This window comes from Onthophagus taurus, chromosome 5 (assembly GCF_036711975.1).
Source record: "Onthophagus taurus isolate NC chromosome 5, IU_Otau_3.0, whole genome shotgun sequence".
In the NCBI taxonomy this organism is placed as follows: Eukaryota; Metazoa; Arthropoda; class Insecta; order Coleoptera; family Scarabaeidae; genus Onthophagus; species Onthophagus taurus.
Genome location: NC_091970.1, coordinates 7,831,228 through 7,853,615, shown reverse-complemented (window position 1 = coordinate 7,853,615; position 22,388 = coordinate 7,831,228). Strand labels below are relative to the sequence as shown.

The following is a 22,388-nucleotide window of genomic DNA, read 5'->3' as shown; positions in this document are numbered from 1 at the left end:
GTAACATTTGGGAATCGGAAAATGATATAAAAAAACTTTTATAATAAAAGTTGTAGCAAATTTTCTTCTAAACAATATTGCTCTCTTGCACTTTTGCTCTGAAATGCATAGATATTGGGAAAAATGCGAAAATATAATAATTTGAAGAATTTCGTTGTTTTACTATGGGTCAATGGTAACATTTGGGAATCGGAAAATGATATAAACGAACTTTTATAATAAAAGTTGTAGCAAATTTTCTTCTAAACAATATTGCTCTCTTGCGCTTTTGCTCTGAAATGTATGGATATTGAGAAAAATGCGAAAATATGAAAATTTGATGAATTTCGTTGTTTTACTATGGGTCAATGGTAACATTTGGGAATCGGAAAATGATATAAAAAAACTTTTATAATAAAAGTTGTAGCAAATTTTCTTCTAAACAATATTGCTCTCTTGCACTTTTGCTCTGAAATGCATAGATATGGGGAAAAATGCGAAAATATAATAATTTGAAGAATTTCGTTGTTTTACTATGGGTCAATGGTAACATTTGGGAATCGGAAAATGATATAAAAGAACTTTTATAATAAAAGTTGTAGCAAATTTTCTTCTAAACAATAATGCTCTCTTGCGCTTTTGCTCTGAAATGTATGGATATTGAGAAAAATGCGAAAATAGGAAAATTTGATGAATTTCGTTGTTTTACTATGGGTCAATGGTAACATTTGGGAATCGGAGAATGATATAAAAAAACTTTTAGAACTAAAGTTGTAGCAAATTTTATTCTAAACAATATTGCTCTCTTGCGCTGTTGCTCTCAGATGCACAGATATTGAGAAAAATGCGAAAATATGATAATTTGAAGAATTACGTTATTTTACTATTTGTCTATGGCACCATTTGAGAATTGGAGAACGATATAAAAAAAACTTTTATAATCAAAGTTGTAGCAAATTTTCTTCTAAACAATATTGCTCTCTTGCGCTTTTGCTCTCGGATGCATAGATATTGAGAAAAATGCGAAAATATAAAAATTTGATGAATTTCGTTGTTTTACTATGTGTCAATGGTAACATTCGGGAATCGGAGAATGATATAAAAAAACTTTTAGAACTAAAGTTGTAGCAAATTTTATTCTAAACAATATTGCTCTCTTACACTTTTGCTCTCGGATGCATAGATATTGAGAAAAATGCGAAAATATGAAAATTTGATGAATTTCGTTATTTTGCTATGTGTCAATGGTAACATTTGGGAATCGGAGAATGATATAAAAAAACTTTCATAACTAAAGTTGTAGCAAATTTTATTCTAAACAATATTGCTCTCTTGCATTTTTGCTCTAAAATGCATGAAAGTTGAGAAAAATGCAAAAATATGAAAATTTGATGAATTTCTGTTTTACTATGTGTCAATGGTAATATTCGGGAATCGGAGAATGATATAGAAAATTTTTTATAACAAAAGTTGTAGCAAATTTTCTTCTAAACAATATTGCTCTCTTGCGCTTTTGCTCTCGGATGCATAGATATTGAGAAAAATGTGAAAATATGAAAATTTGATGAATTTCGTTGTTTTACTATGTGTCAATGGTAACATTCGGGAATCGGAGAATGATATAAAAAAATGTTTATAACCAAAGTTGTAGCAAATTTTATTCCAAACAATATTGCTCTCTTGCACTTTTGCTCTCAGTTACATAGATATTGCGAAAAATGCGAAAATATGAAAATTTGATGAATTTCGCTATTTACTATTAAATTTTTTTACTTCATTTACTTGTAACGTCCGTTCGTTTTATTTTTACCTCAAATTTTAATGTGTTAATATTTTAAACATTAATCATTTTTATACAAAATTATAATTTATAATGTATATCCGTCAATAATTTGTGACAGAAAATATTGGAAATTCTTCAAATGTTGATAGTGCACGTGCGTTTTTAAAACTATGGTTGTTGAATTAACGCCGCTTCTGAGGATGACGTAAGTCGAAACTTGTCAAGCCGAATTTAAGAATAAACCAGTAAAAAAGTACAAAATTCAATTAACTTATATTTTTTTTCGTTTACATTAAATTTTACTATGTATCTATGGTAATATTCTGGAATCGGAGAATGATATAAAAAAACTTTTACAACAGAAGTTGTAGCAAATTTTATTCTAAACAATATTGCTCTCTTGCGTTTTTGCTCTCAGTTGTGTGGATATTGAGAAAAATGCGAAAATATGAAAATTTGATGAATTTCATTATTTTACTATGTGCCAATGGTAACATTTGGGAATCGGAGAATGATATAAAAAAACTTTTAGAATTAAAGTTGTAGCAAATTTTATTCTAAACAATATTGCTCTGTTGTACCTTTGCTCTAAAATGCATAGATATTGAGAAAAATACGAACATATGAAAATTTGACGAATTTCGTTATTTTACGATGTGTCAATGGTAACATTTGGGAAGCGGAGTATGATATAAAAAAATGTTTATAACCAAAGTTGTAGCAAATTTTCTTCTAAACAATATTGCTCTCTTGTGCTTTTGCTCTCAGATGTATAGATATTGAGAAAACTGCGAAAATATGAAAATTTGATGAATTTCGTTATTTTGCTATGTGCCAATGGTAACATTCGGGAATCGGAAAATGATATAAAAAAACTTTTACAACAAAAGTTGTAGCAAATTTTATTCTAAACAATATTGCTCTGTTGCACTTTTGCTCTGAAAGGCATAGATATTGGGAAAAATGCGAAAATATGATAATTTGAAGAATTTTGTTGTTTTACTATGGGTCAATGGTAACATTCGGGAATCGGAGAATGGTATAACAAAACTTTTAGAACAAAAGTTGTCGCAAATTTTATTCTAAACAATATTACTCTCTTGCGTTTTTGCTCTCAGTTGTATGGATATCGAGAAAAATGAGAAAATATGAAAATTTGATGAATTTCGTTGTTTTACTGTGTCAATGGTAATGTTTGGGAATCGGAGAATGATATAAAAATCTTTTAGAACTAAAGGTGTAGCAAATTTTATTCTAAACAATATTGCTCTCTTGCACTTTTGCTCTGAAATGCATAGATATTGGGAAAAATGCGAAAATATAATAATTTGAAGAATTTCGTTGTTTTACTATGGGTCAATGGTAACATTTGGGAATCGGAGAATGATATAAAAAAACTTTTATAATAAAAGTTGTCGCAAATTTTCTTCAAACAATATTGCTCTCTTGCATTTTTGCTCTGAAATGCATGGATATTGAGAAAAATGCGAAAATATGAAAATTTGATGAATTTCGTTATTTTACTATGTGTCAATGGTAACATTCGGGAATAGGAGAATGATATAAAAAAACTTTTAGAACTAAAGTTGTAGCAAATTTTATTCTAAACAATATTGCTCTCTTGCACTTTTGCTCTAAAATGCATGAAAATTGAGAAAAATGCAAAAATATGAAAATTTGATGAATTTCGTTGTTTTACTGTGTCAATGGTAACATTCGGGAATCGGAAAATGATATAAAAAAACTTTTAGAACTAAAGTTGTAGCAAATTTTATTCTAAACAATATTGCTCTCTTGCACTTTTGCTCTGAAATGCATAGATATTGAGAAAAATGCGAAAATATGAAAATTTTATGAATTTCGCTGTTTTACTATGGATCAATGATAACATTTGGGAATCGGAGAATGATATAAAAAAACTTTTATAATAAAAGTTGTCGCAAATTTTCTTCTAAACAATATTGCTCTCTTGCGCTTTTGCTCTCGGATGCATAGATATTGAGAAAAATGCGAAAATATGAAAATTTGATGAATTTCGTTATTGTACTATGTGTCAATGGTAACATTCGGGAATAGGAGAATGATATAAAAAAATGTTTATAACCAAAGTTGTAGCAAATTTTATTCCAAACAATATTGCTCTCTTGCACTTTTGCTCTCAGTTGTATGGATATCGAGAAAAATGAGAAAATATAATAATTTGAAGAATTTCGTTGTTTTACTAGTTATCAATGGTAATGTTTGTTAATCGGAGAATGATATAAAAAAACTTTTAGAATTAAAGTTATAGCAAATTTTATTCTGAACAATATTACTCTCTAGCACCTTTTCTCTCAGATGCATATATATCGAGAAAAATGCAAAAATATGAAAATTTGTTACATCGAGGTTTTACCTTAATTATGCAACGAAAACGATACTTCACCATATTCTAAATTCTTTTCCGCATAAATAACCAATAAATCTAATGAAATTTGTGCACACCAACTTAAACTTGATACTTAAGAATTTCATAAATTTTATTTTTACCTGCTGGCAAATGTAGCGACGCTGACGTCGTCGAATATTCCTGTTGAGGTTCGTAGTAACTCGGGGGTTGAGGCGGGGTGTATGGAGTATAAGGGGTACTTTCCCAAGATGATTGATGATAATGCGTCGTTGGAGAAGGTGTGACAGCCGTCGTATCTGAAACAACAACTTTACTTAAAAAAATGTACTTGATCATCTCATTAAACGCTACGATCCCGGCGAGAATGCATTAAAATTGAACACAGGTCGGAACGGGTTAATAGTGCACGTGCATACTACAGGAACATATAATCCGTAGCAAGTACAACAATTCCCATACCTTGGCTTGGCCTGTGCCGTTCAAAAGTCTTCTACAGTTTCATGGGAATTTTATTTTAAGCAAAAGGGGGGCCACATCACGTAACACGATATCTGAATCCTTACAGCGACTTTCGTTATTGTTGCAGAAATCTTTTTTTTAAGAAATTTTTTGGTACAATTTTATTCAAATCACGTCGAAACTCCATTCTATTCGTGTTAATACAATGATAATCGCAGAGACACATAAAAAAAACCGTGTTACATTGTACATACGGAATTTATGATGATTCAGTTCGATTGTTCTTTCTTGTATTGATAATAATTGAATTATGTTTTTCTTTCTTTCAACTTGCACACACGCAACGCGTCCATTCAATCCATTATTGATGGACTACTCCATATTTAATTCTCGGCAAGTTTGATTACAACGATGTTGAAGATATAAATATAACAAAGAGATTCTTTTTGGATTGAAAAAATTTTTTTCCCGGTAATTCCCAAAACCTTCACGATTTCTTTTTCTTTTAATTTTTTTTCTTTGATCTGCCGCGCACGTTTTGTTTATACACACACAGGTATAAGATTGTTAGGAGTTTACAAAAAAAATAAATCTAACCTATGATTAATCCGGGCATTTCCTTTCGTCGTGACGTTTTTTGTGCTACCTTCTTCCGACCGACGGATGGCGATTAGCTATCCATGGGTGGTCAAAGTCAAAGTTTTCTTTTATTATTATTTTTAAAGTTAAATCAATACCGTTTGAGTAAATTTAGAAAAAAACAATTTTAATCTGTGTGATTATCTTAAATTAATTAAGATGGAAAATAAAATTATAAAAATACAGTTTGACAGACACAAATTTGTATCTTAACAAGATGAGTATAGTCATAAAAAGATAACCATAGTTTGGGTTTTATCACAATTAAGATTCAACTAATCGGAAGTTGCAGAGTATTGCCAGAAAAAAAGGGACACACCATAAATTTCATCCATCGACATATTAACAAAGTGAATAGAGAAGACTGCTGGGAACTTAAAAGCATGATATCAAGAAAAACACGAAAATTTGATGAATTTCGCTGTTTTAGGTACTAGGTGTCAATGGTAATACTCGGGAATCGGAACATTTTGTAAAAAAACTTTTAAAACAAAAATTGTAGCAAATTTTATTCTAAACAATACTGCTCTCTTGTGTTTTTGCTCTCAGATGTATAGATATTGAGAAAAATGCAAAAATATGAAAATTTGATGCATTTCGGTATTTTGCTATGTGTCTATGGTAACATTCAGGAATCGGAGAATGATATAAAAAAACTTTTAGAACGAAAGTTGTAGCAAATTTTATTCTAAACAATATTGCTCTCTTGCGCTTTTGCTCTCAGATGCATAGATATTGGGAAAAATGCAAAAATATAAAAATTTGATGAATTTTGTTATTTTACTATGTGCCAATGATAACATTCGGGAATCGGAGAATGATACAAAAAAACTTTTATTATAAAAGTTGTAGCAAGTTTTATTCTAAACAATATTGCTCTCTTGCACTTTTGCTCTGAAATGTATGGATATTGAGAAAAATGCGAAAATATGAAAATTTGATGAATTTTGTTGTTTTACTATGGGTCAATGGTAATATTTGGGAATCGGAGAATGATATAAAAAATCTTTTATAATAAAAGTTGTCGCAAATTTTCTTCTAAACAATATTGATCTCTTGCGCTTTTGCTCTCAGATGTATAGATATGGAGAAAAATATGAAAATATGATAATTTGATAAATTTCGTTATTTTACTATTAGTCTATGGTGACATTCGAGAATTGGAGAATGATATAAAAAAACTTTTAAAACAAAAGTTGTAGCAAATTTTATTCTAAACAATATTGCTTTCTCGTGTTTTTGCTCTCATATGTATAGATATTGAGAAAAATGCGAAAATATGAAAATTTTAAGAATTTCGTTGTTTTGCTATGTGTCTATGGTAACATTCGAGAATTGGAGAATGATATAAAAAAGGTTTTACAACTAAAGTTGTAGCAAATTTTATTCTAAACAATATTGCTCTCTTGCGCTGTTGCTCTCAGATGCATAGATATTGAGAAAAATGCGAAAATATGATAATTTGAAGAATTTCGTTATTTTACTATGTGTCTATGGTAACATTCTGGAATCGGAGAATAATATAAAAAAACTTTTAGAACTAAAGTTGTAGCAAACTTTATTCTAAACAATATTGCTTTCTTGTGTTTTTGCTCTCAGATGTATAGATATTGAGAAAAATGCGAAAATATGAAAATTTGATAAATTTTGTTATTTTACTATTTGTCTATGGTAACATTCGAGAATTGGAGAATGATATAAAAAAACTTTTAGAACAAAAGTTGTAGCAAATTTTATTCTAAACAATATTGCTTTCTCGTGCTTTTGCTCTCATATGTATAGATATTGAGAAAAATGCGAAAATATGAAAATTTGATGAATTTCGTTATTTTGCTATGTGCCAATGGTAACATTCGGGAATTGGAGAATGATATAAAAAAGGTTTTAGAACTAAAGTTGTAGCAAATTTTATTCTAAACAATATTGCTCTCTTGCGCTGTTGCTCTCAGATGCATAGATATTGAGAAAAATGCGAAAATATGATAATTTGAAGAATTTCGTTATTTTACTATGTGTCTATGGTAACATTCTGGAATCGGAGAATAATATAAAAAAACTTTTAGAACTAAAGTTGTAGCAAATTTAATTCTAAACAATATTCCTTTCTTGTGCTTTTGCTCTCAGATGTATAGATACTGGAAAAATTCCAAAAATATGAAAATTTGAAGAATTTCGTTATTTTACTCTGTGTCTATGGTAACATTCGAGAAAGGGAGAATAATATAAAAAAACTTTTAGAACTAAAGTTGTAGCAAATTTTATTCTAAACAATATTGCTCTCTTGCACTTTTGCTCTCAGATGCATAGATATTGAGAAAAGTGTGAAAATATGAAAATTTGATGAATTTCGTTATTTTACTATGTATCAATGGTAATATTCGGGAATCGGAGAATGATATAAAACAACTTTTAGAACTAAAGTTGTAGCAAATTATATTCTAAACAATATTGCTGTCTTGCACTTTTGCTCTCAGATGCATAGATATTGAGAAAAGTGTGAAAATATGAAAATTTGATGAATTTCGTTATTTTACTATGTATCAATGGTAATATTCGGGAATCGGAGAATGATATAAAACAACTTTTAGAAATAAAGTTGTAGCAAATTATATTCTAAACAATATTGCTCTCTTGCACTTTTGCTCTCAGATGCATAGATATTGAGAAAAATGTGAAAATATGAAAATTTGATGAATTTCGTTATTTTACTATGTATCAATGGTAATATTCGGGAATCGGAGAATGATATAAAACAACTTTTAGAACTAAAGTTGTAGCAAATTATATTCTAAACAATATTGCTGTCTTGCACTTTTGCTCTCAGATGCATAGATATTGAGAAAAGTGTGAAAATATGAAAATTTGATAAATTTTGTTATTTTACTATTTGTCTATGGTAACATTCGAGAAAGGGAGAATAATATAAAAAAACTTTTAGAACTAAAGTTGTAGCAAATTTTATTCTAAACAATATTGCTCTCTTGCACTTTTGCTCTCAGATGCATAGATATTGAGAAAAGTGTGAAAATATGAAAATTTGATGAATTTCGTTATTTTACTATGTATCAATGGTAATATTCGGGAATCGGAGAATGATATAAAACAACTTTTAGAACTAAAGTTGTAGCAAATTATATTCTAAACAATATTGCTGTCTTGCACTTTTGCTCTCAGATGCATAGATATTGAGAAAAGTGTGAAAATATGAAAATTTGATGAATTTCGTTATTTTACTATGTATCAATGGTAATATTCGGGAATCGGAGAATGATATAAAACAACTTTTAGAAATAAAGTTGTAGCAAATTATATTCTAAACAATATTGCTCTCTTGCACTTTTGCTCTCAGATGCATAGATATTGAGAAAAATGTGAAAATATGAAAATTTGATGAATTTCGTTATTTTACTATGTATCAATGGTAATATTCGGGAATCGGAGAATGATATAAAACAACTTTTAGAACTAAAGTTGTAGCAAATTATATTCTAAACCATATTGCTCTCTTGCACTTTTGCTCTCAGATGCATAGATATTGAGAAAAGTGTGAAAATATGAAAATTTGATGAATTTCGTTATTTTACTATGTATCAATGGTAATATTCGGGAATCGGAGAATGATATAAAACAACTTTTAGAACTAAAGTTGTAGCAAATTATATTCTAAACAATATTGCTCTCTTGCACTTTTGCTCTCAGATGCATAGATATGGAGAAAAGTGTGAAAATATGAAAATTTGATGAATTTCGTTATTTTAATATGTATCAATGGTAATATTCGGGAATCGGAGAATGATATAAAACAACTTTTAGAACTAAAGTTGTAGCAAATTATATTCTAAACAATATTGCTCTCTTGCACTTTTGCTCTCAGATGCATAGATATGGAGAAAAGTGTGAAAATATGAAAATTTGATGAATTTCGTTATTTTACTATGTATCAATGGTAATATTCGGGAATCGGAGAATGATATAAAACAACTTTTAGAACTAAAGTTGTAGCAAATTATATTCTAAACAATATTGCTCTCTTGCACTTTTGCTCTCAGATGCATAGATATTGAGAAAAGTGTGAAAATATGAAAATTTGATGAATTTCGTTATTTTACTATGTATCAATGGTAATATTTGGGAATCGGAGAATGATATAAAACAACTTTTAGAAATAAAGTTGTAGCAAATTATATTCTAAACAATATTGCTCTCTTGCACTTTTGCTCTCAGATGCATAGATATTGAGAAAAATGTGAAAATATGAAAATTTGATGAATTTCGTTATTTTACTATGTATCAATGGTAATATTCGGGAATCGGAGAATGATATAAAACAACTTTTAGAACTAAAGTTGTAGCAAATTATATTCTAAACAATATTGCTCTCTTGCACTTTTGCTCTTAGATGCATAGATATTGAGAAAAGTGTGAAAATATGAAAATTTGATGAATTTCGTTATTTTACTATGTATCAATGGTAAAATTTGGGAATCGGAGAATGATATAAAAAAACTTTTAAAACTAAAGTTGTAGCAAATTTTATTCTAAACAATATTGCTCTCTTGCACTTTTGCTCTCAGATGCATAGATATTGAGAAAAGTGTGAAAATATGAAAATTTGATGAATTTCGTTATTTTACTATGTATCAATGGTAATATTCGGGAATCGGAGAATGATATAAAACAACTTTTAGAACTAAAGTTGTAGCAAATTATATTCTAAACAATATTGCTCTCTTGCACTTTTGCTCTCAGATGCATAGATATGGAGAAAAGTGTGAAAATATGAAAATTTGATGAATTTCGTTATTTTAATATGTATCAATGGTAATATTCGGGAATCGGAGAATGATATAAAACAACTTTTAGAACTAAAGTTGTAGCAAATTATATTCTAAACAATATTGCTCTCTTGCACTTTTGCTCTTAGATGTATAGATATTGAGAAAAGTGTGAAAATATGAAAATTTGATGAATTTCGTTATTTTACTATGTATCAATGGTAATATTCGGGAATCGGAGAATGATATAAAACAACTTTTAGAACTAAAGTTGTAGCAAATTATATTCTAAACAATATTGCTCTCTTGCACTTTTGCTCTTAGATGCATAGATATTGAGAAAAGTGTGAAAATATGAAAATTTGATGAATTTCGTTATTTTACTATGTATCAATGGTAATATTCGGGAATCGGAGAATGATATAAAACAACTTTTAGAACTAAAGTTGTAGCAAATTATATTCTAAACAATATTATTCTTTTGTATTTTTGCTCTCAGATACATAGATATCAAGAAAAATGCAAAAATATGAAAATTTGATGAGTTTTATTATTTCACTATGTGTCTATGGTAAAATTTGGGAATCGGAGAATGATATAAAAAAACTTTTAAAACTAAAGTTGTAGCAAATTTTATTCTAAACAATATTGATCTCTTGCACTTTTGCTCTCAGACGCATAGATATCAAGAAAAACACGAAAATATGAAAATTTTGTGAATGTATCAAAATACTTTTCTGTTTTGGCATCGACTTTCTGTTTATGAGCAGATACAATTTGGACAGCCTTTGATGTGCGCCATTGATCTTAGGCTTAATCTTTGAAATCTTCTCATCAATGAAGAGAATTTTTGATAAACGAGCATCAGCCATCACGCGAATTATTCGGCGAAGAAGCGGAGAGAACCGATCTTATTCCATCCGCCGATACTGACACTAAACTTCTTTGCTATTTTCCTGATCGAACGCTCCGGGTTGCGTTGAACGCGACAACGAACTTTCTGCACATACTTCGAGTTATGACGGTACTCTGGATTTTTACTTTGGTAGATATATATGTAGTTTCGACAGCTTGTGCTGCTAAGTCATAGTTGTACATAGTTGGTGCAAGGTTAAATGATGTTTGTGTAAGCTTGAAAGAGCTGTGTATGGCAGAATGATTAACACATTTTATGCTAGATGTATTGGCAAGTCTTACCCAAGTCATATGAGAGTCAAGTTTCCTTTATTTCAATAGCAACAAAGTTATTAGTGGCTATCACAGATATAATCCAGATAATCTCTCGACATATTTTTGAGTTTTTTTCAAGATTAATTTTGCAATTGCCGATTTAATATTGATATAAACAAATAATTTTTAATCTCTTTTAAAGTACCCGTAAATGTCACTACAATATAGATTTTCTAATTTTAGCTTTACATTTACATTTTAACGCATAATTATAGGCGATAATAATCACTTCGCGTTCAACTTTATTACAAAAACTCTTCAATTTTTATTAATCACCGTAGAAAAGAAACAATTTAGCGGGAAAAACTTTTTTTTCGATATTCAGAACGTTACTCATGGGAAATCTTATTTTCACTACTAACACATTAAATGCCATGGTCATTTTGAGCGTAGGTCGGGGTTAAAATTTAATTATTCCATTATGTAAGAGTTTGTTAAAATCTTTTTAATCGGGATTCACACCAAAATAAGAACCACAACTTATTCATTGTCGTTTTATTAACTTAATTGTTATTCAAGTTGTCCTTTAAATAGACAAATTTGCAAATTAGCTTCTGTGAATCGCGACGCGTCGCGGGTAATTCTCGGGTTATGACTAAACCTATCTATTCATAGAAGTCTTTTTATTAATTATCTAGATTACAATTTTTTATGTCGTCCTTAAAACAAAGCGAAGAAGCACCTTTTCAGCTTCCCATGGTATATGGTCATTCAAGTGTACCCGAACGAAATTACCGGTAAAGAAAAAAAGGAGGAGGATGAAACGAGTAAACTGAAAGATTAAAAAGAGAGGGAAAAAATTGCTTCTACGAGATGGAGTTTTACGGTCGAGCACCCTTCAAGTTAAGAAACATCGTTTTGCAGTTTTAAAACTTTGTATTGAAAAGGAAAAAATAATAATGATACATAAAAATGGTGTGGTTAGAGAAATGGCTAAGTGATATAAATAGGGGGTTAATTATGTAATCATAATATTGAGGGGATTAATAGAGGAGCCGATTAGAAGCGGCAAACCAAAAAGGACTCTTTAATTTGATCTCTATAATGACCTGTGACTAATTTTCAAGAAATTGATCGTCACACTCAGCAAACCGAGAACCGGACTCCAACAATGGAACTGGCGCTTTAAAAGATCCATGCTTTAAAAGATCTTTTTGAAATGAAAAAGTTTTCAAGTAGAACCTAGAAAAGACTTTTTAATATTTCCATTTCTCGCGGATTATTTATTTATCCGATATGGTTATGCAACTTAACGGAATTATTTAGGAATAGCAGTCCGTCTTAAAAATCGATGATTTTTTCTTTATCACTAGAAAATCATTATACCTAAAATAAATTTGTTTATGGATGATGTTTTTTTAGTTCATAATAAACAATTTATTCCTAAAAAAATTTTCTCCATGACCTTTAATTCTTAAGCTATGATCGATTTTAACACCAAAAGTATCCAATTTTGACATTTTGGGGATTTTCTCTTTATCACTAGAAAATCATTACATCTAAACTAAATTTGTTTATGGATGATGTCTTCTTAGTTAATAATAAACAACTTATTCCTAAAAAACTTTTCTTCATCACCTTTCATACTTGAGTTATGATTGAGTTAATTTTCGAAAATCAACAATTTTGATGTTTAATCGATTTAGAGCTTATAAATAAAAACTGGTAATAATTGGGTTCAATCTTTTTATGGATCTAGTCTTTATGGTCCATTACTAAAGTTTTATGTATAAAAAATATTTCCCCATCGCTTTTAGTTTTTGAGTTATGATTGAGTTAATTTTCGAAAATCAACAATTTTAATGTTTAATCGATTTAGAGCTTATAAATAAAAAATGGTAATAATTGGGTTCAATCTTGTTATGGATCTAGTCATTATGGTCCATTACTAAGGTTTTATGTATAAAAAGTTTTTCCCCATCGCTTTTAGTTCTTGAGTTATGATTGAGTTAATTTTCAACAATTTAGATGTTTAATCGATTTAGACCTTATAAATAAAAATTGGTAATAATTGGGTTCAATCTTGTTATGGATTTAGTCTTTATGGTCCATTACTAAAGTTTTATGTATAAAAAGTTTTTCTCCATCGCTTTTATTTTATGAGTTATGATTGAGTTAATTTTCGAAAATCAACAATTTTGATGTTTAATCGATTTAGAGCTTATAAATAAAAAATGGTAATAATTGGGTTCAATCTTTTTATGGATCTAGTCTTTATGGTCCATTACTAAGGTTTTATGTATAAAAAATATTTCCCCATCGCTTTTAGTTCTTGAGTTATGATTGAGTTAATTTTCAACAATTTAGATGTTTAATCGATTTAGACCTTATAAATAAAAAATGGTAATAATTGGGTTCAATCTTCTTATGGATCTAGTCTTTATCGCTCATTATTAAGGTTTTATGTATAAAAACTTTTTCTTCATCGCTTTTATTTTATAAGTTATGATTGAGTTAATTTTCGAAAATCAACAATTTTGATGTTTAATCGATTTAGAGCTTGTAAATAAAAAATGGTAATAATTGGGTTCAATCTTTTTATGGATCTAGTCTTTATGGTCCATTACTAAGGTTTTATGTATAAAAAATATTTCCCCATCGCTTTTAGTTCTTGAGTTATGATTGAGTTAATTTTCAACAATTTAGATGTTTAATCGATTTAGACCTTATAAATAAAAAATGGTAATAATTGGGTTCAATCTTCTTATGGATCTAGTCTTTATCGCTCATTATTAAGGTTTTATGTATAAAAACTTTTTCTTCATCGCTTTTATTTTATAAGTTATGATTGAGTTAATTTTCGAAAATCAACAATTTTGATGTTTAATCGATTTAGAGTTTATAAATAAAAAATGGTAATAATTGGGTTCAATCTTCTTATGGATCTAGTCTTTATCGCCCATTACTAAAGTTTTATGTATAAAACGTTTTTCTCCATCGCTTTTATTTTATGAGTTATGATTGAGTTAATTTTCGAAAATCAACAATGTTGATGTTTAATCGATTTAGAGCCTATAAATAAAAAATGGTAATAATTGGGTTCAATTTTTTTATGGATCTAGTCATTATGGTCCATTACTAAAGTTTTATGTATAAAAAGTTTTTCCCCATCGCTTTTATTTTATGAGTTATGATTGAGTTAATTTTCGAAAATCAACAATTTTGATGTTTAATCGATTTAGAGCTTATAAATAAAAAATGGTAATAATTGGGTTCAATCTTGTTATGGATCTAGTCATTATGGTCCATTACTAAGGTTTTACGTATAAAAAGTTTTTCCCCATCGCTTTTAGTTCTTGAGTTATGATTGAGTTAATTTCCAACAATTTAGATCTTTAATCGATTTAGACCTTATAAATAAAAAATGGTAATAATTGGGTTCAATCTTTTTATGGATCTAGTCATTATGGCCCATTACTAAGGTTTTATGTATAAAAAGTATTTCCCCATCGCTTTTAGTTTATGAGTTATGATTGAGTTAATTTTCGAAAATCAACAAATTTGGTGTTTAATCAATTTAGAGCTTATAAATAAAAAATGGTAATAATTGGGTTCAATCTTGTTATGGATCTAGTCTTTATCGCCCATTACTAAAGTTTTATGTATAAAAAGTTTTTCTCCATCGCTTTTATTTTATGAGTTATGATTGAGTTAATTTTCGAAAATCAACAATTTTGATGTTTAATCGATTTAGAGCTTATAAATAAAAAATGGTAATAACTGGGTTCAATCTTATTATGGATCTAGTCATTATGGTTCATTACTAAGGTTTTATGTATAAAAAGTTTTTCCCTATCGCTTTTAGTTCTTGAGTTATGATTGAGTTAATTTTCGAAAATCAACAATTTTGATGTTTAATCGATTTAGAGCTTATAAATAAAAAATGTTAATAATTGGGTTCAATCTTTTTATGGATCTAGTCTTTATGGTCCATTACTAAGGTTTTATGTATACAAAATATTTCCCCATCGCTTTTAGTTTTTGAGTTATGATTGAGTTAATTTTCGAAAATCAGCAATTTTGATGTTTAATCGATTTAGAGCTTATAAATAAAAAATGGTAATAATTGGGTTCAATCTTGTTATGGATCTAGTCTTTATGGTCCATTACTAAAGTTTTATGTATAAAAAGTTTTTCTCCATCGCTTTTATTTTATGAGTTATGATTGAGTTAATTTTCGAAAATCAACAATTTTGATGTTTAATCGATTTAGAGCTTATAAATAAAAAATGGTAATAATTGGGTTCAATCTTTTTATGGATCTAGTCATTATGGTCCATTACTAAAGTTTTATGTATAAAAAGTTTTTCTCCATCGCTTTTATTTTATGAGTTATGATTGAGTTAATTTTCGAAAATCAACAATTTTGATGTTTAATCGATTTAGACCTTATAAATAAAAAATGGTAATAATTGGGTTCAATCTTTTTATGGATCTAGTCTTTATGGTCCATTACTAAAGTTTTATGTATAAAAAATATTTCCCCATCGCTTTTAGTTTTTGAGTTATGATTGAGTTAATTTTCGAAAATCAACAATTTTGATGTTTAATCGATTTAGAGCTTATAAATAAAAAATGGTAATAATTGGGTTCAATCTTGTTATGGATCTAGTCTTTATCGCCCATTACTAAAGTTTTATGTATAAAAAGTTTTTCTCCATCGCTTTTATTTTATGAGTTATGATTGAGTTAATTTGCGAAAATCAACAATTTTGATGTTTAATCGATTTAGAGCTTATAAATAAAAAATGGTAATAATTGGGTTCAATCTTGTTATGGATCTAGTCTTTATGGTCCATTACTAAGGTTTTATGTATAAAAAGTTTTTCCCCATCGCTTTTATTTTATGAGTTATGTTTGAGTTAATTTTCGAAAATCAACAATTTTGATGTTTAATCGATTTAGACCTTATAAATAAAAAATGGTAATAATTGGGTTCAATCTTTTTATGGATCTAGTCTTTATGGTGCATTACTAAAGTTTTATGTATAAAAAGTATTTCCCCATCGCTTTTAGTTTATGAGTTATGATTGAGTTAATTTTCGAAAATCAACAATTTTGATGTTTAATCGATTTAGAGCTTATAAATAAAAAATGGTAATAATTGGGTTCAATCTTTTTATGGATCTAGTCTTTGTGGTCCATTACTAAGGTTTTATGTATAAAAAATATTTCCCCATCGCTTTTAGTTTATGAGTTATGATCTATTTTAATACCAAAAGTACTCAATTTTGACATTTTGGTGATTTTTTCTTTATCACTAGAAAATCATTATACCTAAACTAAATTTGTTTATGGATAATGTCTTTTTAGTTCATAATAAACAATTTATTCCTAAAAAAATTTTCTCCATCACCTTTCATTCTTAAGCTATGATCGATTTTAACACCAAAAGTACCCAATTTTGACATTTTGGGGATTTTCTCTTTATCACTAGAAAATCATTACATCTAAACTAATTTTTTTTATGGATGATGTCTTCTTAGTTGATAATAAACAACTTATTCCTAAAAAACTTTTCTCCATCACCTTTCATCTTTGAGTTATGATCAATTTTAATACTCAATTTTGATATTTCTTTGCCCTTTTTTTATCATTAACGCCTCTTTTGAGTCATTTCCTACCGAATAAAAAAAAATCATCGGTTTTTAAGACGGACTGCTAATCTTAATATATGCCAACTTAACTTCTAAATAGGGTAGAAATCGCGTCTTCTTTTTGAAATGTAGTAGACACCGAGTGCATCGATTCCTGTACGTGGCAGTGTAAAGCTGCAACCGAAACTCAATATCTGCTCCCCGACTATCTGTTACAGAGTTACCGTGTAATGTAAGCTACATTTGCCGCTTCAACGGTTCCCAATAAGTTACCTGTGCAGACCGCAATTTTTAGCCGCCTATTCATTTTCTTGTCCACCGACACTATTTCTGAAACCATCTCTCAGAAGCTACACGTACTTATTTATCCTTCTTTGATTACAAAAAAAATTATACTTAAACATTTATAAATACATCAACAATACTTACCGCAATCTTATACATAAAAAAATACAATGACAAGCAGAATTTGTTGCGGTTTCCACAACTCAATTTCAAAAGAAATACATAAATTTCAAAAACATTTTTGATAATTCACAACCAAGAAGTTTCTAAAGTTCCATTTCTATTAAACTTGGGTCTAAATGTTGCCCCAAACCGCGGGTATATAAGAAAAGCGGGGTGCACTTGACACTTTATAATTAACATCGACTCCAAGACATTTTGACATCCAAAACAGTGCCAAGTTAACTCGCAAAGACCCCTCCGCTTATTTAAGACCTGTCAGGAGGGTGTAGTAATTAACTCGATATATAGGTAATTTCAAAAACGTTGGATTATTGAAAAGTATACTTAAGTAACTTTTCTTACCTTGAGATTCAGTTTTATAACTTTGCGAAATCTCGTTACTCTGACAACTCGGAACTTTTCTTCGATAAGAATCCAATTCTCTAACGTGTTGTGGAAACGACGAATCTATGTACGGTCTTTGACCTAATCCTATCGCTCTGTACGTATGTTGAGGATCTGAAAGATTAAAAAAAGTGTACCTTAAACGCTCCCAAACGTTTTGACTATTCATAACATAACCTCAAACGTCAAAAAATTAATTTTAATCTAAAATTAAAACAAAAATAAAACCGAATTTTTGTATCGAAGTTTTTAATTAATTAATTTAATAAAATCGGAAATTAAATTAATTAAAATTACGCGAAAAATGATGTTAATTAAAATTTTTTTTTAATTTAATTTTTGTTATTTTAAGTTGGTGGTTTTGAAATCGGCCATATTAGTTTTGGCGGGAAATTTTTAAATTTAAAATAATTCAAATTTAGTTACTTTAATTACATACATATAAAGTTTAAAGATTGAATTAAAAAATAATAAAAATTAGATTACTCGTTATACGTTAAGATGGAGAAAACCACTTCTTTTCATAATTATTAGGAAAATTTATATATTTCAAGGCTAATATCTTTAATGAAAGGTTGTTTAATGCAAAGTTGGGTTGGGTTTTGATCTTTTCTAGTTATTGGATGAATTATATGCTTTTATGGGCTCATTTTAAACCATTTTTATCAACGCCGCTTTTCTCCATCACCATCCACCATTTTAAGATTTTGGAGATTTTTTCTTTCTACCTAAAAAATGGAGATAGCTAAGTTTGGGATGTTTATGAAAATATTTTATTGGGTTAGTTCTAAACTATTTTTACCCATGCAATTTTATTCTATCAGGTTTAATTTTTGAATCATACACGATTTTATCGACATATAACGTTCATTTTAATATTTTAGGGATTTTTCCTTTCCATCTAAGAAAAAACGATAACTAGGATTAAGGTGATTATGGAAATGTTTTTTTGGACTCATTCTAAACGATTTTTATCCATACCTTCTTTCTCTATTAGTTTTACTTTTTGAGATATTCTCGATTTTAATGACCAACCTTTTTTAAATTTTTACCATTTTTTTCTTTCTATCTAGAAAATAGTGATATCCAGATTTGAAATCTTTATAGAAATATATTTTTGGGTTCATTCTAAACAATTTTTATCAACGCCGCTTTCCTCCATCACGTTTAATTTTTGACTTATTCCAAAATTAACCAACAAATATAGTCCATTTTAAGATTTTGGAGATTTTTTCTTTCTACCTACGAAATGGAGACAGCTAAGTTTGAGAAGTTTATGAAAATATTTTATTGGGTTAGTTCTAAATTGTTTTTACCCATGCAATTTTATTCTACCAGGTTTAATTTTTGAATCATACACGATTTTATCGACAAATAACGTTCATTTTAAGATTTTAGGGATTTTTGCTTTCCACCTAAGAAAAAACGATAACTAGGATTGAGGTGATTATGGAAATGTTTTTTTGGACTCATTCTAAACGATTTTTATCCATACCTTCTTTCTCTATTAGTTTTACTTTTTGAGATATTCTCGATTTTAATGATCAACCTTTTTGAAATTTTAACCATTTTTCCTTTCTATCTAGAAAATAGTTATAGCCAGATTTGAAATCTTTATGGAAATATATTTTTGGGTTCATTCTAAACAATTTTTATCAACGCCGCTTTCCTCCATCACGTTTAATTTTTGACTTATTCCCAAATTAAGCAACAAATATAGTCCATTTTAAGATTTTGGGGATTTTTGCTTTCTATCTAGAAACTGGAGATAGCTAAGTTTGAGATGTTTATGAAAATATTTTATTGGGTTAGTTCTGAACTATTTTTACCCATGCAATTTTATTCTATCAGGTTTAATTTTTGAATCATACACGATTTTATCGACAAATAACGTTCATTTTAAGATTTTAGGGATTTTTGCTTTCCACCTAGGAAAAAACGATAACTAAGATTAAGGTGATTATGGAAATGTTTTTTTGGACTCATTCTAAACGATTTTTATCCATACCATTTTTCTCTATTAGTTTTACTTTTTGAGATATTCTCGATTTTAATCATCAACCTTTTTGAAATTTTAACCATTTTTCCTTTCTATCTAGAAAATAGTTATAGCCAGATTTGAAATCTTTATGGAAATATATTTTTGGGTTCATTCTAAACAATTTTTATCAACGCCGCTTTCCTCCATCACGTTTAATTTTTGACTTATTCCCAAATTAAGCAACAAATATAGTCCATTTTAAGATTTTGGGGATTTTTGCTTTCTACCTAAAAAATGGAGATAGCTAAGTTTGGGATATTTATGAAAATATTTTATTGGGTTAGTTCTAAACTATTTTTACCCATGCAATTTTATTCTATCAGGTTTAATTTTTGAATCATACACGATTTTATCGACAAATAACGTTCATTTTAAGATTTTAGGGATTTTTCCTTTCCACCTAGGAAATAACGATAACTAGGATTAAGGTGATTATGGAAATGTTTTTTTGGACTCATTCTAAACAATTTTTATCCATACCATTTTTCTCTATTAGTTTTACTTTTTGAGATATTCTCGATTTTAATGATCAACCTTTTTGAAATTTTAACCATTTTTACTTTCTATCTAGAAAATAGTAATAGTCAGATTTGAAATCTTTATGGAAATATATTTTTGGGTTCATTCTAAACAATTTTTATCAACGCCGCTTTCCTCTATCACGTTTAATTTTTGAGTTATTCGCGAATTAAATAACAAATATAGTCCATTTTAAGATTTTGGGGATTTTTGCTTTCTACCTAAAAAATGGAGATAGCTAAGTTTGAGATGTTTATGAAAATATTTTATTGGGTTAGTTCTAAACTATTTTCACCCAAGCAATTTCATTCTATCAGGTTTAATTTTTGAATCATACACGATTTTATCGACAAATAATGATCATTTTAAGATTTTAGGGATTTTTCCTTTCCACCTAGGAAATAACGATAACTAGGATTAAGGTGATTATGGAAATGTTTTTTTGGATTCATTCTAAACGATTTTGATCCATACCTTCTTTCTCTATTAATTTTACTTTTTGAGATATTCTCGATTTTAATGATCAACCTTTTTGAAATTTTAACCATTTTTCCTTTCTATCTAGAAAATAGTTATAGCCAGATTTGAAATCTTTATGGAAATATATTTTTGGGTTCATTCTAAACAATTTTTATCAACGCCGCTTTCCTCCATCACGTTTAATTTTTGACTTATTCCCAAATTAAGCAACAAATATAGTCCATTTTAAGATTTTGGAGATTTTTTCTTTCTACCTACGAAATGGAGATAGCTAAGTTTGAGATGTTTCTGAAAATATTTTATTGGGTTAGTTCTAAACTATTTTCACCCATGCAATTTTATTCTATCAGGTTTAATTTTTGAATCATACACCATTTTATCGACAAATAACATTCTTTTTAAGATTTTAGGGATTTCTCCTTTCCACCTAGGAAAAAACGATAACTAGGATTAAGGTGATTATGGAAATGTTTTTTTGGACTCATTCTAAACGATTTTTATCCATACCTTCTTTCTCTATTAGTTTTACTTTTTGAGATATTCTCGATTTTAATGATCAACCTTTTTGAAATTTTAACCATTTTTACTTTCTATCTAGAAAATAGTGATAGCCAGATTTGAAATCTTTATGGAAATATATTTTTGGGTTCATTCTAAACAATTTTTATCAACGCCGCTTTCCTCCATCACGTTTAATTTTTGACTTATTCCAAAATTAAGCAACAAATATAGTCCATTTTAAGATTTTGGAGATTTTTTCTTTCTACCTAAAAAATGGAGATAGCTAAGTTTGAGATGTTTATGAAAATATTTTATTGGGTTAGTTCTAAACTATTTTTACCCATGCAATTTTATTCTATCAGGTTTAATTTTTGAATCACACACGATTTTATCGACAAATAACGATCATTTTAAGATTTTAGGGATTTTTCCTTTCCACCTAGGAAAAAACGATAACTAGGATTAAGGTGATTATGGAAATGTTTTTTTGGACTCATTCTAAACGATTTTGATCCATACCATTTTTCTCTATTAGTTTTACTTTTTGAGATATTCTCGATTTTGATGATCAACATTTTTGAAATTTTAACCATTTTTCCTTTCTATCTAGAAAATAGTTATAGTCAGATTTGAAATCTTTATGGAAATATATTTTTGGGTTCATTCTAAACAATTTTTATCAACGCCGCTTTGCTCCATCACGTTTAATTTTTGACTTATTCCCAAATTAAGCAACAAATATAGTCCATTTTAAGATTTTGGAGATTTTTCTTTCTACCTACGAAATGAAGATAGCTAAGTTTGGGATGTTTATGAAAATATTTTATTGGGTTAGTTCTAAACTATTTTTACCCATGCAATTTTATTCTATCAGGTTTAATTTTTGAATCATACACGATTTTATCGACAAATAACGATCATTTTAAGATTTTAGGGATTATTCCTTTCCACCTAGGAAATAACGATAACTAGGATTAAGGTGATTATGGAAATGTTTTTTTGGACTCATTCTAAACGATTTTGATCCATACCATTTTTCTCTATTAGTTTTACTTTTTAAGATATTCTCGATTTTAATGATCAACATTTTTGAAATTTTAAACATTTCTCCTTTCTATCTAGAAAATAGTGATAGCCAGATTTG

The 22,388-nt window shown here is 28.4% G+C and overlaps 2 protein-coding genes across 4 annotated transcripts in view; one reads left to right on the top strand and one right to left on the bottom strand.

Annotated features, from left to right (window-relative positions):
* LOC111421975 (uncharacterized) overlaps positions 1-22,388 on the top strand; it is a 220,012-nt gene that overhangs the window by 12,228 nt on the left and 185,396 nt on the right. The window lies entirely within an intron of this gene.
* LOC111415835 (protein lozenge-like) overlaps positions 1-22,388 on the bottom strand; it is a 72,334-nt gene that overhangs the window by 1,691 nt on the left and 48,255 nt on the right. For 2 of the 3 annotated variants that reach the window (XM_023047719.2, XM_023047720.2), the window contains exons 4-5: positions 17,662-17,817; positions 4,292-4,447 (exon numbers count right to left, since the gene is read on the bottom strand). In XM_023047719.2, the coding sequence (XP_022903487.2) occupies positions 4,292-4,447; positions 17,662-17,817 (312 nt within the window). The remainder of the gene's footprint in view (positions 1-4,291; positions 4,448-17,661; positions 17,818-22,388) is intronic. The other variant, XM_023047721.2, reaches the window with a different exon arrangement.